The following is a 22,241-nucleotide window of genomic DNA, read 5'->3' as shown; positions in this document are numbered from 1 at the left end:
CAAGTGCATGAGAAATATGTCTATTTTCGGTGTAAGCAAGTATCGATAAGATTAAGATAATTGACTTCCGAAAAATAATACATAGAATTGGTAAAATATTTTAACATGTAATATTTAAAATTTAAAAAGGTGGAAAATCGGTGGTTTTTGATACTTGAAAAATATAATTTTCGAGCCATTTCACCAACCATCTCGCCCATAATAATATTGTTATAACATAGGCAACAACATAAAAATATATTTCCAACAGCACAAAAAATTTTCTCAGTATCGCAAACAATGGTCAATAGCACAATATTCTCCGGAATTTCAAATGGTCAGAATAATTGTTCGACTACAGTGGTACGTATTTCGTTAGAAATCATTAATACAATGAATTTATAATATAAGTTCTTTGCAGTACACTGTACACAATATATAATATATAATATATATAAAATAAAATAGGTGTACCGACCTCCTGTCGATTTCCTGCCTACAGTGGAAATGTCTGAAAGATAAACATACAACTATAACCTATACATAGGTAGGTATTACAAAATGTTTTTAGCAGGTCGAAATTTTTCACGGAATCAAGATTAGGGACAATGTATACAGGTATAGTTGAGCATAAGTCCTCCGGCAAATACTGTGCAGGTGTTATGCGAGTGGCCGCCAGGTCGTCATGTATAGTATATTGCAGTGGTTCTCAACCTTTTTTGGTTCACGGCACACTATTAATTCAGTAGCGGCTCGTGAGTTAATATTCTGGGGAGACTTAAAATTATTTAACATAAACTACGTATAACAACGAACAAGAAAAACCCTGTTATTGAAAATCTAATATATTATAGTATTACATATTTAGTTAATATTTTTAAGTTTAATTTGATTTTTTTGTTCGTAAGTTAAAGTATTAAAACCACTAGTTAATAATATGTCTATTATATTGTCTTTTTGCATTTTTAAAATAATTAGAAATATAACAAATATCAAATAGAAGATAGTATAAAACCCTGTAGTAAACGTGTTATAGTTATTAAATCATAAAAATGCATTAAATTATGACAGCGACTATAAGAACGGCGCGCGGTACGGCAATTATTGTCGTGAACCCAGTCTCAATAGAGTCTATAATACGCAGCTTATTCTCCCTGCCCCCTCCGGCCCTCCATCAAACCGGCCGTACCATTTTACATGTTATGATTGAGACTGTCGGGCGGCAGTTTCACTGTAACGGCGACCGTCACCGTCATCGATAAAACTAATATAGCATTTCTATTAAAATAACTATTTAAAGGTTTTAGACTTGGTTGCTTTCAATTTATAATAATAAACAAAGAAAACGATATAAATTGTATAATATTATATTTTCAATTCGAATAAAAATATTTTTATGCATTATTATTTTAATTAATTATTATTTACAAGTAACTGGGTTTTTTTAAGGGGGAGACTCAGTCTCAAAGTCTCCCCTGACGAGCCGCCCCTGACTATTATACATCACAAATTTTCACGGCACACTCACGCACTTGACAATCACAATAACTTCAACAACTTCGCCGAAAACACTGTTTTCAAAATTTAATAACGTTTCTCGCGGCACACCGGTTGAAAACCACTGGTGTATACTGTATTGCAATAATAATAACTAATAAGTGAATAAATGTAATACGTATAATATTATAAGTCACGGCGCTACAATCGTGTGCGTGCGGGTACGTTTAAGCTGCGATCTTATATTTGAGTTTTGGACGACAGGCAGCGTCAGTCGTACGGTAAAATATACTATTATATTGCCATATTAGGTAGTTTATTTCTATTTTTAAAATTAACGGAGTTTACGCTCGTTGTTATTATTACCTATTTAAATTTTTAATTAATTTTCTACTGCAACTAGTAGGAAGTAGATTTTTGTCATACGTATTTTCAGTATAAATTGTATTTTTTTTTAAATTTTAATTAGTTCCACATGTCGATATGTGCACATAGTATAATAAATATATTAAATTGTATAACATTTAATTTGATAATTTGTTATACCCATGACTAGAGATATTATATTTAAAGTCACACTCCCACCACCAGCACCCACGAGCCACCCCTGACTGTGACTATTACCGACTGATCTATGTATGTGTAAACTGTGTATATAGGAGTATAGCACTCATCGGGTGGTGGACAGGGTCACCGAAAAAATCGTGTAAGTGCTAATGTGTTGGCGATGTATAGGTACTCGTACACTGTGTGTACTTGTACAGTGTACACTCGTACAAAGCAATCAACAAAATGGTAACAAGAATTTTTTTATAAATTGCTGTATTGCTGTATAATAAAACACTGCAGACTGTCCAGCTGATCTCCTAGATACTGTATAAATTAATTATTATTCACGTACACAGAAAATTCAAAGGATAATATTTTAAATAAAACCATAACAACATATAATATAATAAATAGTGGCGATTCGTGCCTACTCAATTTAATAATACAATTAATATTGAAATATAAAAAATAGTTACCAAACGCCTATATTTTGCATTCGTAAAACCAATAGAATATAACGGCGATTCGCGCACTCGCCGAAACGGCAGCAGGCGAAAATGCGTCTTTAAGTACTTAACAATATAATATTATATTATATAATTCAAAATGACACAATTAATACCGACAAAAATAAAGCAATATAAATATAATAAATAACTGATTGTGTGTGTAATGTGTATGTGTTACCAGACGGCAATAACAAGCAGTCGCTCGCGCCCTAATTAAAATATAATAGAAGTCCGATACTCCGATTTGAACAGGGCCCAAACACTTACTTATATTACATAGTTAAAAATTATATTTTATTACCACTTATATATTATAATTAATATTTATGTACAAAAAAAAAATAAAAGTAACGACTAGAGATAAAACGGAATTAACCATAAAAGCTGTAACATATTGTAGGAAACTTGCATAATCTGGATTTGTTTGTAAGTAGTAAGAAACTATGTTTCTAAATAAAAATCGATATAGATTGTATTGATTTGTATTAAATGTACATATATACATATATATATATATATATATATAGTCTATTAAAAACTATTATATGTTAGCTGTTATAGGTAACAAGGTAAGTTAAATCTAACGGTACGTCACTACCTATTGGTACCTATAGAAAACTTAAACAGAAAGTCGTACTATGGATCATTACAAAATATAAAAAATGGTTACATTAAAAATTTATAATAACATTTTTATTACTGTTAGAAGGATCTATTATAAAAAAGATAGATAATAATATTTTTGAGAGAATGACATATCGATTTTATATTTTATTGATGTTTGACTTTCAAAATAAACAAAATAATGTAAATTTAAACGATGTTTAAATTGTTTTGAGACCATATTTTGATAAATCGATATGTCATTCCCTCAAAAATATTATTTTCTATCTTTTTTGTAATGGGTGTTTTTACTCTAAGATTACTTAAAATCATAGAGAAAATGATTCTGCGTAAATGCGTTTTGTCTATGTCGCGCGTGGGCCAGAGAGAGAAAACAAATAGTGCGCTGACATCCTCTTAATAAGTAGGTAGTTTACAAATAAAAGCTATTCACATAATCTACACAACTGAACAGTTAATATATTTTTTTAAATGGGTTGTAGGTGATTCCCGGTTCCCAGCTTAGTTGTGAATTGTGATATCACAAGACAAAAACAGTAGATATTTAATTTTTTTCGCACTTAAAATTTGTAAACTGAGACATTTTTTTTTCTTAGTAGGAAAATTAAACACTTCAAATAATTGAAGAGTTATACATTTTACTGCAACCAAGGGCATAGCTAGGATTTTAATCGGAGGGGAGAGAAATTAAAACAAAATTATAAAAATGATGTAATAAATAAATTATTTGTTTACAAATAAATGCATTAAAAAGTTATTACAATACCTATTTATTATTATTATTTTTTAATTATATAATTGTTAGTTGTGCATGCTTACTGATAATCCATATTATTTTATGTATTTTATAGACCATAATGAAGTTATGTGCCATAATATTACATATTTTATTGCTCGAATCGTGTTTAAAAATTGTTGTGGTGTCTCTCTTACACGACGATTACACGAATCAGATGCAACAATTTTGTGGTAAATGTTTGTCGAATGAGCTTGCCTTATTACGTAGGAGTAGATACAAAGATGCAAAGATTATATTCACTTATATTTTTTAATAGGTAACATTATCGTGACTAATAATATACATGCTCGATTTGATTATATATCTACAACAGATATAAAAAATTGACTTATTTTACTTTTCATTTTTTTTTATGAATACAATATATGCCATACTGATCTTCCTTGAATGAAAAGTGATTATACCTTCCCAACTTTGTTATGGGAAGTATAAGATGTTTCTCCTCGGAAATTATTTAAGGGACACATAATCCTCCAATGACTTTTGTATATTATTAATAATTAATATAATATATAAAGAGAACACGTAATATGATAATATGTGATGTATAATTAACAAATTATGAAAATTACAGCTTACAGAAAAAAATTGTAGTACTACCGTATTAGGTATAGTAACCTATCCATAGGAGAGGGATTTGATTGTTTTATAGAGGGGCTTAAATCTTTCTTGGCAAAACAAGCTGTGGGGGATTTGTCTCCAACTCTCTCTCTAATAATAATACTACCTTCAATACACATAAATAAACTTCAAAACTTGAAAATTGAATATACAAGATTACTTATAAATTGTTATTATTATAGTTTAAAAAATTAAAAATCGTTAGTCACAATTTTTTTTATAAACGTTTAAAGTTATAAAGAAATACATCAAATCTCAAAAATTTACAAGTAATTTTGTAATTTTAGATTCAAAAATATTTAAGTATTTGTATTCAAGGTAGAAAAATTCAACACAAAGTTTTCCATAAGTTTTCCTTCAAATAACCGAAAAGAAAAAACTCGAGCGTTATTATTAGAAAAATGTTATGAGCGTCTCAAAATTTGCGTAACGATAAAGATTTCCAATAATTGTTATTATTCAATAAGTTTTAACTTAAGTTGAGTACCAAAATTTCATCAGTTATTTAGATTGGCATTTTTGTTACATAATTTAATTTTCAAAATTTTTTATCTTATTTTAAGGCTATTTATAAATATATCCTAGGTTGACAAATCATCTCCGTTCAGAATTGTTGTTATTATGACACCTATTTATCATTGTATTCAAATTTAACTCATCGTTTATAGTGTTCTACTGATACCTATTGTACAGCAGAGCGTTACCCATTTACTCACCCTATTTTTGCTTTGTAATACTATAATAAAAATCTGCCGTGACGCTCGCTTGGTGCTCGCCGATTACGAGTATCAGAGTATATGGAATAATAATTATTATATTGACAACATTTAGGGGAAAAAATATTTTGTAATGTTCTAAGATAATAACAATTGTTGTAAAATAAGTACATATTTTGTACTAGTTTTTTTATGTAATTTAATATAGACTTATATAGGTCTTATAATATACTTACATTACTAATATTCCTTATAATATAAGATATTCGATTACTAGTGGCAGACTTATTGTGCCAAAAGGTGTCTTCATAAATGCACCCAAACGTGTTTTCAGGTAAATTCTTTATACTGCGACCTAACGGGTCATCCTCCCAATGGGGGATCTAGTGGGGGTTGATATTCATCAATATCAACCCCCACTAGATATCTACCAATAATCTTTATAGACGCAGGTAAAAGCCATCGACAGCACTATACCTAAAATGATGACAATTCAGTCTAGCTCCAGTGTTTGTAGAAGGTCCACACATCCCGTGAACCATTCCGAATTATATATTCTTCCCTGCCAAAATTTTCTATAAAGGTATGTTATACTTCTTTATTATAAATAGATAATTTTTTGTTTAGTTCTTTAATAGATCATTATTAGTTTTTATAATTTTTTTAACATCATACACTGGTTAATATTAATAATTAAATGATAATAAGTAAGAATTTAAAAATAATCCACAATTCAATTTATTAAATATAGATATAATTTTAATTATTTTTACACAGGTATCTTAAAAAAATGTTCTGTTTTTTTTTAATTCACCTATCCTCTTTAATTATACCATTATATATATATATATATATATATACAGGGTGTCCCACGGAGATCTGACAAATGAAATAACAATACAATGATACCCATAGGCGCCCGCGTATGTTACTTAACAAGAATATTGATATTTAAAAAAATTGTAAAAAATCAGCCACTTGATTTAAATAAATGTTTTTACCATATAAATTTTTCTGAAAATCAGATTTACAAATTGGCTATTTTGAATATTCTGGAAAATTTTTTTATCAATTTTTAAGTTTTTTATTTTCAGTATTAAAAAATAAAAAATAAAAAATGTATACTAAAAATGTAGTGTAATTGTCTATGAATATACTTAAAAGAAATTTTTTAAAAATATTAATCAGAACAAAAGTTATTTCATTTGTCAGATCTCCGTGGGACACCCTGTATATATATATATATATATATATATATATATATATATATTTGGATTGTAATGTAATTAATTTTAGTTATATTTTGTATGTTACAGAAAAAATGAAGTTAATCAAAGTATTCTTTGTATTTCTCATCCAGCTTTTGGATATTTTTATGGCGTCACCTGTACCAGCTTTATATATGGAAACACCTGTACGGTTTTGCGGACAACAGTTGGCAGTTGAACTATCCATCATTTGCAAGGGGCGATATAATGAAGCTAGAGGTAAATATAATTTCTTTTTAATATCTGACTATCAATTATTTACAATGTGATGCTCCTTCAATATAATTACATAACTAACCAACACCTCATTTAAAACTATTCCCATTGATACGTAAGGGTCTCTAGTGATCCACATTAACTGGTGGGAAATCATAGAGATTTAAAAATGAAAATAACTTGAAGGAGAAACAATATCTATTAAAAATTGTTAAATATATTTTTTAAATATATATACAATAATTGAATACAATTATAATGTATCATATTATGTAGATAGGTTTGTTTATTCAATTCAAACCATATTGAGATATATGATTTACTTCATTTTTTAGGTAATGGACATCGGCATCATAAAAGGGGTATTATCGATGACTGTTGTTTAAAAACTTGTACAAGACAATACGTCAAAATAAACTATTGTGGACCTGAACCGGCTGAACCAAAAATGTATGTGTTTTGTAATGACATTGTACAAAATTGTACTCTGTTTCAAATTATGATTTTGATTTTTTCTATGAATGATTAATAATTTTATAAATTACAGGACTAAACCTGTAGAAACAACTACAACCAGTAGACCAAAGAAAATAAACAAAGTGCCACTTAAAGGAGGAGACCTTCTTACCCAATACTTTAACAATGGTAAATATGCATACTTTAATTATCATTTGTGGGATAAAATGTTATTATAAATTCTATGGTATATATAAATAAGTAGTTATTGTAAATTAATGAAAGTAATCAAATCTTAAGAATTTCTAAAACGGTGCCCTTTATAGTTGTATTGAATATTCCAAAAGAAACCTTGCTAACCAACTAATGTTATGCTTTCATTTTTCAAACACCACTAAAAGTGTTTTTTTTAATCTATATTATCTATTTCTCCTAAAAAGTAACAGTGTAAATGAATAAATTGAATAATTCTTATTTAAAATTACAGTTTAAATGTTTCTTTAATAATTTAAATAAATGTGGCGACGTGAACAATACACAACGAGCCGCCCAAATTATTTACGATGTCGACAGCGTACAATAGGAAAAACCCATGTTCTAGAATATTCCACGATGGTCTCGCTAGAGTATACTCGGGGATGTTCTAGAACAAAGCGGAGCCTATAAATACCAGCTGATCAGATGCTCAATTTTCATTCCGTCAGTGACTACGTATCGCGACTTACCGTGTTGTTCAGTTCGCAGTAATATTGTACGCGTAATTGGTATTTGTTTGTTATATTTCATTCTTGTACATACATATCACAGTAATATAGTGCTTAATATTTTATAAATTGTGAGTGATTATTTATTACCATAAACCACAAATTGGTGACCTCGACGTGATGGAAAACAATGAATCGTCAGTAGCAAGAGTCGCGGTGAAAATTCCCGAGTTCATTTCGTCGGATCCCGAACTTTGGTTCGCCATGGTCGAGGGAAGTTTTGCCAGCGCAGGTATCAAGATCGACAGTACGAAATTTGGGTATGTTGTCGGCGCATTACCACCCAAATATGCGGTTGAAGTGAAAGATATCATAATGGCACCACCATCGGAAAACAGGTACGTAAAAATTAAACAAGAATTGGTCAAACGTCTCAGCGCATCCCAAGAAGAAAAAACTCGCCAACTATTGGAACGGGTCGAAATGGGTGATAGAAAACCATCGCAATTTTTACGCCATCTTCAAAGCCTAGCTGACACCTCCATTCCTGAAACACTGTTAAAAACGCTGTGGATGGGCCGACTACCGAAAAGTATTCAGGTAGCGCTGGCGATCGTCAAGGACTGCAAACTCGAGGACCTCGCAGCACACGCAGATAATATTGCAGACGCGTCTGGTCCTATGCTACCTCAGATCGCGGAATCAACTGTGAGTAATACTCTGGAAGCTACGTTAAATCTTAAGCTTTCACAGCTAGCGCTAGGGATTAATCAGGAAATCACGGCGCTGAGAAAAGAAATCGCTGAGATCAACACCCGTCCTGCACGTGGGCGAAGCCCCGATCCTAGTGCCCATCGTTCAAGATCTCGATCACGAAGTCGTAATTCACACGGTGTCAATGGAATCTGTTGGTATCACTGGCGTTTTGGATCCAACTCCCAGAAATGTGTAAAGCCATGTACATATAAGTCGGAAAACTAGAAAGGCAATCACTGATGGCGGCCAGTGAGCCAATGCCATTTCCACGCCGCCTATTTCTAACCGATCGTGTCTCACGAATACAATTTCTTATTGACACTGGAGCCGATTTATGTGTATACCCACGCAGTGTGGTTCAAGGTCAACGAGATAAATCGGACTACTCCCTATCAGCAGCCAACGGGACGACCATTGCTACGTACGGAACTATTACACTTGCTCTTGATTTCGGACTTCGTCGAGTTTTCACTTGGAGATTTGTGGTCGCGGATGTATCCAAGCCTATCATTGGTGTGGATTTTTTAAACCATTATAATCTTTTGGTAGATATACGTAATCAACGTCTCTTGGACGGTCTCACGCAACTCACTGTACAGGGTCAAGCTGCGAAATGCGACATACAATCCATCAAAACAGTTGTCGGAACAACAAGGTACCATGACTTATTACAGGAGTATCCTGAGATAACCCGACCTGTTGGAGTAATCAAGGACATCAAACACAACACCAAACATTACATCCAGACGACACCAGGATCTCCCGTCGCGTGTAAACCAAGGCGTCTAGCCCCTGACAAACTCAAGGGAGCCAAAAAGGAGTTTGAGACTATGCTAAATTTGGGTATAGCTCGACCTTCTAAAAGCCCTTGGTCTTCACCACTCCACCTGGTTTCAAAGAACACTACGGACGCATGGCGACTCTGTGGAGATTATCGTGCACTTAATACTCGAACTATCCCAGACCGCTACCCAGTTCGTCACATCCAGGATTTCACACACTTCCTTCACGGAAAAAACATTTTCTCAACAATCGATCTGGTAAGAGCCTATAATCAAATTCCTGTAGCAGAGGAAGATATCAATAAAACGGCCATAATAACACCATTTGGACTTTTCGAGTTTCCTTTTATGTCTTTCGGACTCAGAAACGCAGCTCAGACGTTCCAACGTTTTATTGACGAAGTACTCCGTGGACTTGAGTTTTGTTTCAGTTATATCGATGATATACTGGTAGCTTCTACTTCTGAAGAAGAACATATCAAGCACTTACAGATCATTTTCAATCGGTTACGTGAATACTCTCTAGTAATCAACCCTTCCAAGTGCGTTTTCGGACAAAAAGAAGTCAAATTCCTAGGTTACCTTATTTCCACAGATGGCACACGTCCTTTACCTGACAGAATCGACGACATCTTGAAATACAAGAAACCGACATCAGCAAAAGGGTTACGACAGTTCCTGGGTATGATAAACTTCTATCGACGTTTTATACCCGGAGCTTCAGAAGCACAAGCACCATTGAACGTCTTACTGGTTCCCAATCTCAAAGGCAAAACTCCTATCAACTGGACACCTGAAGCTACTGCTGCTTTCGAAAATTGTAAAGAAAAACTTGCCTCAGCCACGTTACTTGCTCATCCTCGCGACAATGCACCATTGGCCATTGTAAGTGATGCTTCTGACACCGCAGTGGGCGCGACTCTCCAACAATTCGTCAACAAGGGATGGCAGCCTCTCGCATTCTTTTCAAAAAAACTTTCAGTAACTGAATCTAAATACGGAGCCTACGATCGTGAACTCCTTGCTATCTATCTTGCTGTCAAACATTTTCGACACATGGTAGAAACTCGCAATTTTACCATTTTCACTGACCACAAACCCATCACTTTCGCCTTTCAGCAGAAACTTGAAAAGTGCTCACCACGCCAATTTCGTCACCTAGATTATATCTCACAGTTTACTACAGACATAAGATATGTGCCAGGTAAACAGAACATCGTGGCCGACGCTCTCTCTCGAGTGGAAGTTCTTTCGGATACACTGGATTATACTGCCCTGGCTAAATCTCAACAAGAAGACGACGAATTAAAAACGTATTTACGGAGTGACACTGGACTACAGCTTAAGCAAATTCAAATGCCCGGCATGGATGTTCCTGTGTTTTGCGACACCATGACACCAACCGCCCGACCTTTCATTACAAAATCTTTTCGACGTGCTGCTTTTAATACTGTCCATCGTCTTTCACATCCAGGCATAAAAGCCACTACCAAATTGGTAACACAACGGTTTGTATGGCCTTCTATCAACAAGGACTGTAAACAATGGGCCCGAGCATGCATCGAGTGTCAACGAGCTAAAATAACACGTCATGTTTCAGCACCACTTGGTTCATTTCCTCAACCATCACAAAGATTCGAACATGTACATTTAGACCTCATCATTATGCCATATTCAGAAGGATTCCGCTACTGCCTTACGTGTATCGATAGATTTACTCGATGGCCGGAAGTGATACCTTTGGAGAACCAAGAAGCAGAGACTGTCGCCCGAGCATTTTATACACATTGGATTTCAAGATTTGGTACACCTCTTATTATAACGACTGATCAAGGGAGACAATTCGAATCAAACCTTTTCAAGTATCTAGGATATTTGACTGGTACAAATCACCTTAGGACTACGGCCTACCACCCTTCAGCAAACGGTATGGTAGAACGAAGCCATCGACAGCTTAAGGCCGCTATCAAATGTCACCAGAACAAACGGTGGACTGAAATACTCCCAACAGTCTTATTAGGCATACGAGCAGCTTGGCGCGAGGATCTGAAGTCCACATCCGCAGAACTTGTATTCGGAGAACCACTTCGTCTACCTGGTGAATTTCTCTCAACAAGATCAGATGACGCTAAGTTTGAGAACGCAGCAGAGTTCATCAAGGATCTTCGACACCAGATTCGCCAGATACAACCGGTAAATGGAACCTGCCACGGAGAAAAGAAAAATTTCATATTTAAGGACCTCGCCACCTCCAAACAAGTGTTTATTCGTCATGATGGACCGAAAAACTGTCTACAAATGCCGTACGACGGCCCATACCCAGTTGTAAGTCGCAATCGGAAAACCTTCTGCATTGACGTGAAAGGGAAAAAGATAACAGTGACTATTGATAGACTGAAACCAGCCTACATAATTGCTGATGACATACACGAGGAGGTTAGCTCCAGAAACATGAAACATGCCACACCCGAATCTATCGCAAATAAGGAACCAAAAACAGAAGAACCGACACCAGAAACAAAAGACAGGAAAACGCGTTCCGGTAGAAGAGTCCATTTCCCCGAACGTCTTCAAATAAGTTCCTGCTGACTCCATCACTGGTAGGGGGGTGATGTGGCGACGTGAACAATACACAACGAGCCGCCCAAATTATTTACGATGTCGACAGCGTACAATAGGAAAAACCCATGTTCTAGAATATTCCACGATGGTCTCGCTAGAGTATACTCGGGGATGTTCTAGAACAAAGCGGAGCCTATAAATACCAGCTGATCAGATGCTCAATTTTCATTCCGTCAGTGACTACGTATCGCGACTTACCGTGTTGTTCAGTTCGCAGTAATATTGTACGCGTAATTGGTATTTGTTTGTTATATTTCATTCTTGTACATACATATCACAGTAATATAGTGCTTAATATTTTATAAATTGTGAGTGATTATTTATTACCATAAACCACATAAATTTTACAGCTTGGACATTTTTTGAGGAAATTGGTTTAATCAGTGTGCCAAGTGATCATCAACGACCCATAAAGCATTAATAGTATTGTACATATTTTATTTATATTGCTTTCAATAAATATTTCTTTTTTATAAATTGAATATGTTTTCCTACTTATTGTTATTGAATAATCATTAAAGCAAACAGCATAAAAGGTAAGATGGTGAATGTTAGTAAGATGAAGAGAGCACACACATTTTATTATATTTATTTATTTTGAAATATTGATAAATTTACAATAAATGTTATTGTTACATTTATTTATAGTATTATCATTATTTTTATTTTTATTTTAAAGAATAAATAGCTAATATTGTATTTTTAAATATGATAAATAGTATTATATAACACGTACATAATATTAAGCAGGTGTATTTTGTCTTTAAAGAGTGAATCTACAATGAAAATTTAGAAAATTTCATAATGTTTTACTTATATAACAAAAAACCAGTACCACTTTTAAGTTATTAATTAGTTTATTGTTATGTTGATTTCAGTAAGACATACTATGTAGTCAATTCATCAGTAAAATTGCTATGGTTTTAATTGTTTTTATTTCTTGGCCAAGTAAATGTTTTTTTTATACAAAAATTAATATGAGCTTCCGTTAACTATTTTTTTAAATAAATAATATTTAAGTTCATCGTTGTAGCTTATAAAACATAATAGCAGTGTAAAATAGGATACGCTATAATATAAAAAATATATATTTGACTTAACATGTACCATAACAAAATGTTTCTTATAAGTCACTAATAACTATCTACATCTAATTTTAGGGTATTAATATAAGGTATCCTAATAGTATATAGAATTCTAATTCTCATGTGTAGACACTGTAGACTAATAAAATGGAAATAACATTCATCACTGTATAATGTTTTAAGATAATTGGACCTAAATGTAAATCTACAAAAGTAATGAATTCAATTATATTGCTTTTCATCAAGAAACTTAATTAATCCTGATATTTTAATTGATAAAAGTGATCGAAAATGGTTATGACTTCTTGATGTAGTATCTATTTTAAATAGTAATATTGAATTTTATAATATATCTACTATTTACACCAGTGGTCTTCAACCAGTTGATCAAGACTGACTGATTGATCTTTCTTTGAATATAGGTCAATTGTTAAAAAAATATTCATGTTAAAATTATCGGTCGATTCTGTTATAAATTATTACTATTAATATAATTATTATTATTATTATTATGAAAAAAACAATAAATAAATATTATTTGGAGATTATTTTATTAGTAGGTGAATTAGTTGGTAATTTTGGTCATCAAATAAAATTATAATATATTATATAATGTAGATAGGTTCATTCAACACATAAGTATATACACTAAAAACCAAAATTCAGTTAAGCGTCAATCTTTGTACAAGATCCAAACATACTGTGTAATATCCTGGACTATATTATACATTGCTAGAATTCTCAATAAAGTTATATAATACTTCTTCAATATCTACATATTACTTTTAGATAAGTTCTTTTATATATTACTTGTTAATTTTATACATTTTTTTATCATCATAAACTGGTTAATATTGTACTTTTAAATAGGTATGTTAGGTACATAAATTACTACACTTATTTGAATTTGATACTCTTTATTATTCAAGTACTTTATATACAGATTATAAAATTAAAATTATGATATGTCTATTCAAATTATTTCAAAATAATAATTCAATGATAATTTAAAAAAATGTCAAAATAAAACTCAATTAAATTTATTATATTTAGATTTCATTTTATTTATTTCTAAACAAACATCTTTAAAAAAATGTAAATATATAAATATCACCTATCCTGTTAAATTATGCTATTTCTTTTTTGATAATAACTTAAAAATTAATTAATCAACAAATTAGACAATATGAATTAATTTTTATATTTGGATTATAAGTTATTTAATTTGAATTAAATTTTGTAAGTTTCAGGTAAAATTAAGTTAGATAAATTCTTAATTTAATGGTTCGTCCAACTCGTTTATATGATTCATGTACAGATTTTAAAATTAGTAATAATACATTAAAAGATATAACAACAACACAATGTGTAAAATAATATCAAACTTTCTTCCAAAATCAGTTTCCAGGCCAATATACAATAGTACTTTAATTAAAATTTCCATTACTACTACCGTGATTAATTAAATCAATTAACATTTTAACATTTTTCTCCATATAAGCCTATCAAAATTTATATGATTTAAATCAGTAAGTCCCAAATTTAACCAAAGGTCAAAAACTACTAGAACAAGACAATAAAAAATATATAATTTTTAAGAAGTTGGTTGGTTCTTTGAATACAATACTTCTTTCATTTGCTAAAAATGTGTTAAAAGAATTGTTAATACTTTGATAAATTAATGGTTGGCATAGAATTGTTTATTATATTATTATTAAATACTGACCTCATGTTATTAGTTTTATTTTTATCATCTAATATATTTAAATAAATCATTATAACCATTACCAGATTAATTTATTTAAGTAAGTTTTAAAAGTATATCAATAAACACGAGATCATTTTTATTATTTTATTCATTATCCAAAATGTTTTAATTATAATTTAAAAATTAACTGTTAAAGAATTGATAGTATTATTTTATTTTATTTTATTAAGATAGATAAATAAAGCATTATAAAAGAACTTAATGATTTTATAATGAAAAAAATAATAATAGGTATACACTCCAAATTGATCTCAACTGTACTGAATCAATAAACACTCTCATTATATATTTATTATTAATAGTTTTTAATTGTATATTATTTTATATTTTTATTGATACTTATTACATGAATAATGTTTTAACTAATGTTTGTAATTATTTAATAGGCCTAATAAAAAAATAATCAAAAAAGATATCTCATTAGATTTTTTTTTTATTTACCTATATTACCTTTATAGTTTATAAATATCTAATCTAACCTGTCTAGCTAAATAAATTGGTTAAAATTATAGTTACAACATCAAGTGTTTTAATACACATAACGTACCTTCCTTTCTCACAACCAACTCAAGCAATAACCGTGGTAACGGTCTCAGTGTTGTACACAACACATTCCGAACGCAATAACAAATGTCTTTTGGACTAGGTACTCATTAATTACAGTTGTCAGTTTGTATTTCTTTTTATTTCCTCATGTATATGATTATTGTTTATAATAAAATAGTATTATGAACATACCTACCTAATCAGGATAACAAAATGTAAAGAAATAATTGTCGACACTATCAAAAAACATTTAGTTCAAGCCTCTTATATCCTCCCATCCAGTACATTTCATACACACTACACTACTACAGTAGTATCTTTTGCACATCTATGTTATTTCAATAAACTAGACATCCTACAATTTTTAACTTTTATTGGTAGATCTTGAAACCGGCGAGTACAATTGATTTATGCATTTAATCATTCAGATTAATATTAATAAGTGTTTTAATTTTATTCCGTATATATAGTGACGTTATTATATTTTATATTCGATACGTCATATGAAATTTCACTTATGCGTCCAAGTCCAACGTTGTGCGGGCTCGGACGTAGTTAAATTGCCTTCCTAGAAGGTTTAGTTGCTTTTAAATTAATTAATTTATGCTAACTACTTAGCACTCAAACATGTTACTATGTGAGACAATTGGCTGTAGGTTAGGAATGATTTGGTAGATTGCAATGTCGCACATCGATTTACACTGCTTGATGGTCGACTACTACTACTAGGCATTTAAACTTTGATTCATAAGCTTTTACGCAATCAAACCAAGGCTACCAAACTAACGAGTCCCCAAATCAGAGATACCCAATTTGCAAACATCGTCATCGCCCACCTTACAGTTCTAAGGTCATGTACTGGTATATCTATTATATAAAAATAAGTCCGGTTTTCCTCCCTGACGCTATAACTCAACAACGCCTGGACCGATTTCGCTCATTCTTTTTTTGTTAGGGTCGTAATTGCCAGGAGAAGGTTCTTAGGGACGAAAAATTTGAGAAAGTTATCGGGTTAGAGAAATATGACGAGGTGGTGATGAAATTACAGAAGCGCCATCTATCCAGCAAATAGTCAACTAAATTATTTTTGGTAGTCGATGGCAACCATTTAAATAAAATAAATCATTTATTTAAAATGTTTTTAAAAATGTATGCAAATAGACATACAAACTTAAATCGTTGTCATAGTAAAAAAAGAAATTAAAAATCTTTATATATAAAAATGGAGACAAAAATGTATAAAAATTCATCGATTGAGAACAGCTGAACCGATTTCGCTAATTATTTTTTAGTAGTATTTGTTATTGTCTGGAGAAGGTTTGTACGAAAGAAAATTTTAAATAAGTCAACCGAATAAGTAGAAAAAGTGCAAAATCTATTCATTGATGTCTGGGATTTGAACTCGATACCATTGTCTTTATTTACTCTATGGTAGACGTAGACATCTAAACATCAGCTCGATGTACAATCAATATAATCTATGGTTTCTATAGTTATTTTAGTTTGAAAATTTGAAATTTTTTGAGTGAATTTTTTTTTAGTTCACAATAATCTATATATCTTCTATCTTCTATATATATAAAAATAGAGACAAAAATGTATAACATTTCATCAATTGAGAACGGCTGGATCGATTTCGCTCATTCTTATTTTTTTTGGTCGTAATTTCCAGGAGAAGGTTCTTATGTAAGAAAAAGTTAAGAAAATTGCACGGAAAATTAAAAAAAAATACAATGAAAAATAAAAAATACCGATGACTACTATTACTATTATTATTACTATTTTATTTTCGGTAATCATGGTAACAATTTTTTTGTTATTATTATTTATTTTCCCCATTTTTGTAACATTTTTCACTGATGATTCGCTCCTATTGGTCGTAAGAGAAGGTGCTTATGTAGTACAATTTTAGATGTAAAAAAACAACAACAACTGTCACTGCAGTCCAGCAAGAAAATAAACTATATTAAGGTCACTATTGATTATAATTGAATATAATAATTATAGACCTGTTGTTATATTTTGTTAAAACCATAACAACAAAAATAAGAATTCGCAAAATAAGCCAATGTCTACAGTAAATTTCAAATTCACAGCAATAAACTAACATAATAAGTTATACCAAGTTTTATTGTTTTACCAACAGGCAACAATATAAAAACCACGAGATGGCACATTATTGTATTTTACCCACTGTAGTAAAATAAAAAAATGATATAACTTTGAAACTTAAGTGTTAGAAATTATAAGCTTACGTACACATCTCGCGGGGTCCGCAATCCACCACGTGTGGATTGCCTACATGATAATATACTGCTCGCATAATCATAAGAGAGTCTCACGGCAACGGTAAGCAGAATGACTATAATATTATGACTTGAGTAACTCACTGACTGATAAACGTAGAGCCTGAACAATGATAGATCGATGCTTACAATTTACACGGTACATTCGTAAAATCGTATCACAAATTTAGTGTGTAATAAGAAAGCATTTTACAAAATTCGCATATTAAAGTGGTGTTTTCACAAGATTTTTGAGAATCAAAACAGTCAATGAAAATGTCTAAGTTTTGAACACCGTTAAACCGAATAGTAAATAACAAATTAATCAAAATTCGAATCATATTATATAGAATTTGCATTTTTAACGGGCAACGAAGTGCACGGGGTCAGCTAGTATATATATATATATAGTTGGATTCCGTGAAAGCAATAATAGGTGATAACAAAAATTAAAAGTTCGAATACTAACTTCAAAATACAAAAGTTACAAATTAATTAAAAAAGCATTCAGAATTGTAAAGTCTCACTACGATTCTTTGAGTAAATAAATTTCCCACCTGGGTTAAAATAATTTTTGAAATAGATTTAGGGGATAGTTTTGCTACTAGCACGCTGCACTCCTTCAGACATTCAAAACATTAACCTCTCTCGTTTAGCAATCATGATGCAACACCGGCTGAAGATGGTCATTGGGTACAAAACCCTTTTTATAAATAATTAAATAAATAAAATAAATATTTTATCTGAGTATTAATATTTCATAATTGCTATACTTATTTTTTCGTTCGGCCACGATTTATACGTTTACTCCATGAGAAATCCATGATAAGAAATCTGGCTGTTATCGCAGGGTCCTCTGTACGATGCCCGACTATTACCTACACACAACACTTCTTACTGCTTAGTTCTTACGATAATTGCTTTAAGTGTTTGTCTTTGACCTAGGATACAGATTTACAGTGAGTTGACTGTGCTGCTAGTTTGTTTTATAACAGTTAATATTATAACGTAAGAGAGCCGCCTTACACTTTAGCTACTTGATTAAAATTTACGTTTTTAAATACTATAATATTCCAATCGATTCCATCAGAATACTTACAACTTTCAATTACCAAATTGTTCACTCACAGAAAATGGCCCAAACTGAAGCTGTAAAACAGGTGAATTAATTAATATATATTTTTTCTGCATAATCAGTTGAAAATAATCAATACAATATGATTGATGGAATAACTAAAAATCGAAAATTTTTAGAGATCATTTTACTCGCGTTTCAGATTTTTAGTGTACTGTATATTAAACTCATCGTTACAGCATGGATTTGTATGCATTTGCATATTTATTCTGGTTAATCATATGATAATATTATGCTAAGTGAGCATAATACTTGTTTCATGGCATAGCGGTTTGAAAATGAAACTTTTTTAGTGCATATTTTTATAATACATTTTTTAAATATATACAATTATTAGGTATAATATGAGAAAAAAATATTATTTTTTCATAGCTTCAATTAATATTAAAATAAATTAATCGGTATGGTTAAAGATATAAATGGTTTTCCCAAATATGATCTTCGATCAATAATTGCGGAAATAAAATATTTATACCAAGATAAAAAAATATTGATTACGACCACTATTAACCATCGATATTATTTCACTATTGTTTAAAAAATATTTTTTTTTATTTGACTTATATATTTTAACATTTTAGTGCATATATTTATGTGTATTTTAGATTTTTTAGTACATATTCAATGGTTTTTACTTCATATAAATCTGTGCTCTGCAGTCATCATTAACATGGTCAAACATCAATTAAATCTTGTAATAAAACTTTTTCACAAATTAATTTCATTAAGATTATCATCATGTTATTTACTTTCTACATACAATTCTCTACTTATTATTTATATTTTATTAATTATTTATGTTTTTCAGGCAAAAGAATTACATGAAACATTGCAGGCTGACGTATGTATTGAAACTATTTTTACTTGTAAGATTAAATTTGTGTCTGCAGATCTCTACCATTTTTGTTTTAACATGTATTGTATAATCTAGTATATTTTCATGTTTCCAAAAGTAACAATTTTTGTACACTTTACTCAACTAGAATAAATCCTATTATCAATTTTTAAATTATCAAATATTCTTATGATAAACATGATTTGATATCATATTATAGTTATTGATAAAAAAAAAAGAATTGTAAAAATAATGCTTCAATAGTGATTATCTTTTAGTTGTAGCTTTATAAGTTATATATTTATAACTGTTGAACATTTTTTCAATATCTGTATAGTGTATATTATACATTTGTATTTCATATTTTAATTATCGAGACCAAATTTAATGTAATACTTTTAACATATAAAATGAAATTATAAAGATCTTGTATAATTTTAAGAATATATGGTGTTAAAGTTTCTAATACTTATTTTATATTTAAATTGTAGACAGAGAATCGTTTAGTTCAAAAATTTCCTGAACGAATTATACATTTAAACGAGTTACTCAAAATGCCTGAGTTCAAAATTGCTTCAAATGACATGAACTGTGAATTTATTAAAAAGTAATTGTATTGAATATTATTATGCTTTGGTTTAAAATTATTAAATATTTAAACAATTTTTTGATTTTAGTTCAGATACAATTTCGGGACAAACACTCATACCGTCTAATAAGAAAATTGTTGAAGTTATTGAAATTGTTAAACCCAATCTCGCACAATTAGCCGAAGATGCCAAAGCTGTTCGTAAAATATTTATAATATTTACACAATTATCACATTCATTTGTTTTTGTATTTTTAGTTGATAATGTGGGTATCCTTATTAATACCGAAAATTGAAGATGGAAATAATTTTGGAGTATCTGTGCAAGAAGAAACTATTTCTGCTATAAACGAGGTTGAAATAAAAACTACCAAATCTCTTTTGGAAATAACGCTCTACTATTCAGCTCGTGCATCACTTATTTCCAAGGTTTGTACTATTTTTAATAGTTAAAATTATGTTTAATGTATTGCTAGGTTTTTGAAAATTACTAGATTGCTGATTAGTTAATTGGGTTTATTCTATGTAATTTACAAACCAGTATTCTGTTCCCGACTTTTCTATGTCTATACAACAGATCTATCTTGGTTCAACAACACTACTCTTGCTACTTTATCGGATGATACACCAATACAATAATCGTTCTGAGATAAAATCACTAGTACAAACAACCTGCAAAACTGTCAAATTCAATATATATATATATACATATTTATGATATAAAAATACATGTATTGAGATTATAAACTCAATTCTATTTATTTTGATATAAAAAATTCTGAAGCAAATAAAAACAATTTTCAACGCAATATTGTGTAGTAAATTTAGCGATGATCATAGAATAACTATTATTGTCATAAATAAAATATTGCATTTTAGAAAAATAACTTTTTGATATGAATTTAAAGTTTAATTTATACATTTAAGATATAATTATTTTACTATTTTTAAATACTAACAAGTTACTTTTCAAATTTCAAATATTCAATGTAAAATTTGGTTTTATGTATAAAACACATCTATAAATATAAAATAACACATTTTAAATTTTATGTTGTAAACAAATAAACGAGATTTTTAATAATTTAAATCACTTTTTTCAGGTTTGCAAATACCCATTCATTGAAGACTATCAGTATGCTGTTGCAGAATTGGATGAAAAACAATACTTCATTATGTCTCTTGCCATGCACGAAGCCCGTAATTCTTATTCTACAATGCATGAACTAGTCATCAAAAACTTTGACAAAATAAAGAAGCCGCGGTCATCAAACAATGACAGTCTTTATTAAGTACAGTAAGATCATACACAAAAAATAACAACGAAGACTACAGATATATCTAATATCTAGCCTTCATTCTCAAAACTTTAAAATTTAAATTTATACCCTTATCATTCCCTCAATATATTCATTTTTATGTCGAAAATATAAGCAACATTTTAACAATAAGAATAGATATTATACAAAATGTTTTCTTCAGTTCAACATTTAAGATGTGCATGGTAATAAATAATAATATTATGTCTTTAATGTTTCTAATTTACAGTTTACATGCATCCTATCCTATTAAATTCTAGATTTATGTGACCAGACAATATATTATGACATAGACAATAATATTGTAATGGAACGTTTTTCTACGCTTCCCTGGTATTACTGTATATTATATTAATGTGTTAAAAGTATTTAAGTTTGTCTACAATTTATTGGTGTACAAAAATATTGCTAGTTTATTTGTGTACTATTTTTTTAAAGGTTTTATATTACCAAAGGTAGTTGAGATTCTTTATTTTTTATCTTTTATTATTTTATTTTATTTGAATTATAACACTGAATATTCTAAGTTCTATCATGTGAATTATCAAGTCAGGTATCACATATTATATTTTTCTATTAAA

The 22,241-nt window shown here is 30.1% G+C and overlaps 3 protein-coding genes across 5 annotated transcripts in view; all 3 read left to right on the top strand.

The window, feature by feature from the left end:
- LOC114128798 (proteasome activator complex subunit 3-like) overlaps positions 1-21,868 on the top strand; it is a 32,422-nt gene extending 10,554 nt beyond the window's left edge. The window contains exons 1-6 of one of the 3 annotated variants that reach the window (XM_027993380.2): positions 18,564-18,942; positions 19,726-19,758; positions 20,244-20,359; positions 20,430-20,538; positions 20,600-20,770; positions 21,445-21,868. In XM_027993380.2, the coding sequence (XP_027849181.2) occupies positions 18,916-18,942; positions 19,726-19,758; positions 20,244-20,359; positions 20,430-20,538; positions 20,600-20,770; positions 21,445-21,633 (645 nt within the window). In that variant the 5' untranslated portion in view covers positions 18,564-18,915 and the 3' untranslated portion in view covers positions 21,634-21,868. Of the gene's footprint in view, positions 1-18,563; positions 18,943-19,725; positions 19,759-20,039; positions 20,142-20,243; positions 20,360-20,429; positions 20,539-20,599; positions 20,771-21,444 lie in introns of those variants that run through there. The other 2 variants (XM_050206096.1, XM_050206097.1) reach the window with 2 other exon arrangements.
- Positions 6,616-7,601, top strand: LOC126552472 (bombyxin F-1-like). The gene is made up of 4 exons (XM_050207173.1): positions 6,616-6,781; positions 7,114-7,228; positions 7,326-7,423; positions 7,561-7,601. The coding sequence occupies exons 1-4, from the start codon at positions 6,616-6,618 to the stop codon at positions 7,599-7,601; spliced, it is 420 nt and encodes a 139-aa protein (XP_050063130.1).
- On the top strand, positions 8,119-8,919 carry LOC126552471 (uncharacterized). Its single transcript, XM_050207172.1, has one exon. It carries the CDS (start codon positions 8,119-8,121, stop codon positions 8,917-8,919), a length of 801 nt encoding a protein of 266 aa, XP_050063129.1.
- Positions 21,869-22,241: the final 373 nt, after the last annotated feature.

Source organism: Aphis gossypii, chromosome X (genome assembly GCF_020184175.1).
Source record: "Aphis gossypii isolate Hap1 chromosome X, ASM2018417v2, whole genome shotgun sequence".
Lineage (NCBI taxonomy): Eukaryota > Metazoa > Arthropoda > Insecta > Hemiptera > Aphididae > Aphis > Aphis gossypii.
Note: the sequence above shows the minus strand (reverse complement) of the source record. Positions and strands in the feature narration are given on the sequence as shown.

Coding starts and splice junctions, on each gene's coding strand:
- LOC126552471 (XM_050207172.1), top strand. CDS start 8,119: ATGGAAAACAATGAATCGTCAGTAGCAAGAGTCGCGGTGAAAATTCCC.
- LOC126552472 (XM_050207173.1), top strand. CDS start 6,616: ATGAAGTTAATCAAAGTATTCTTTGTATTTCTCATCCAGCTTTTGGAT. Junction 7,229..7,325: donor GAACCGGCTGAACCAAAAAT/GTATGTGTTTTG, acceptor TATAAATTACAG/GACTAAACCTGTAGAAACAA. Junction 7,424..7,560: donor TACCCAATACTTTAACAATG/GTAAATATGCAT, acceptor TGCCCTTTATAG/TTGTATTGAATATTCCAAAA.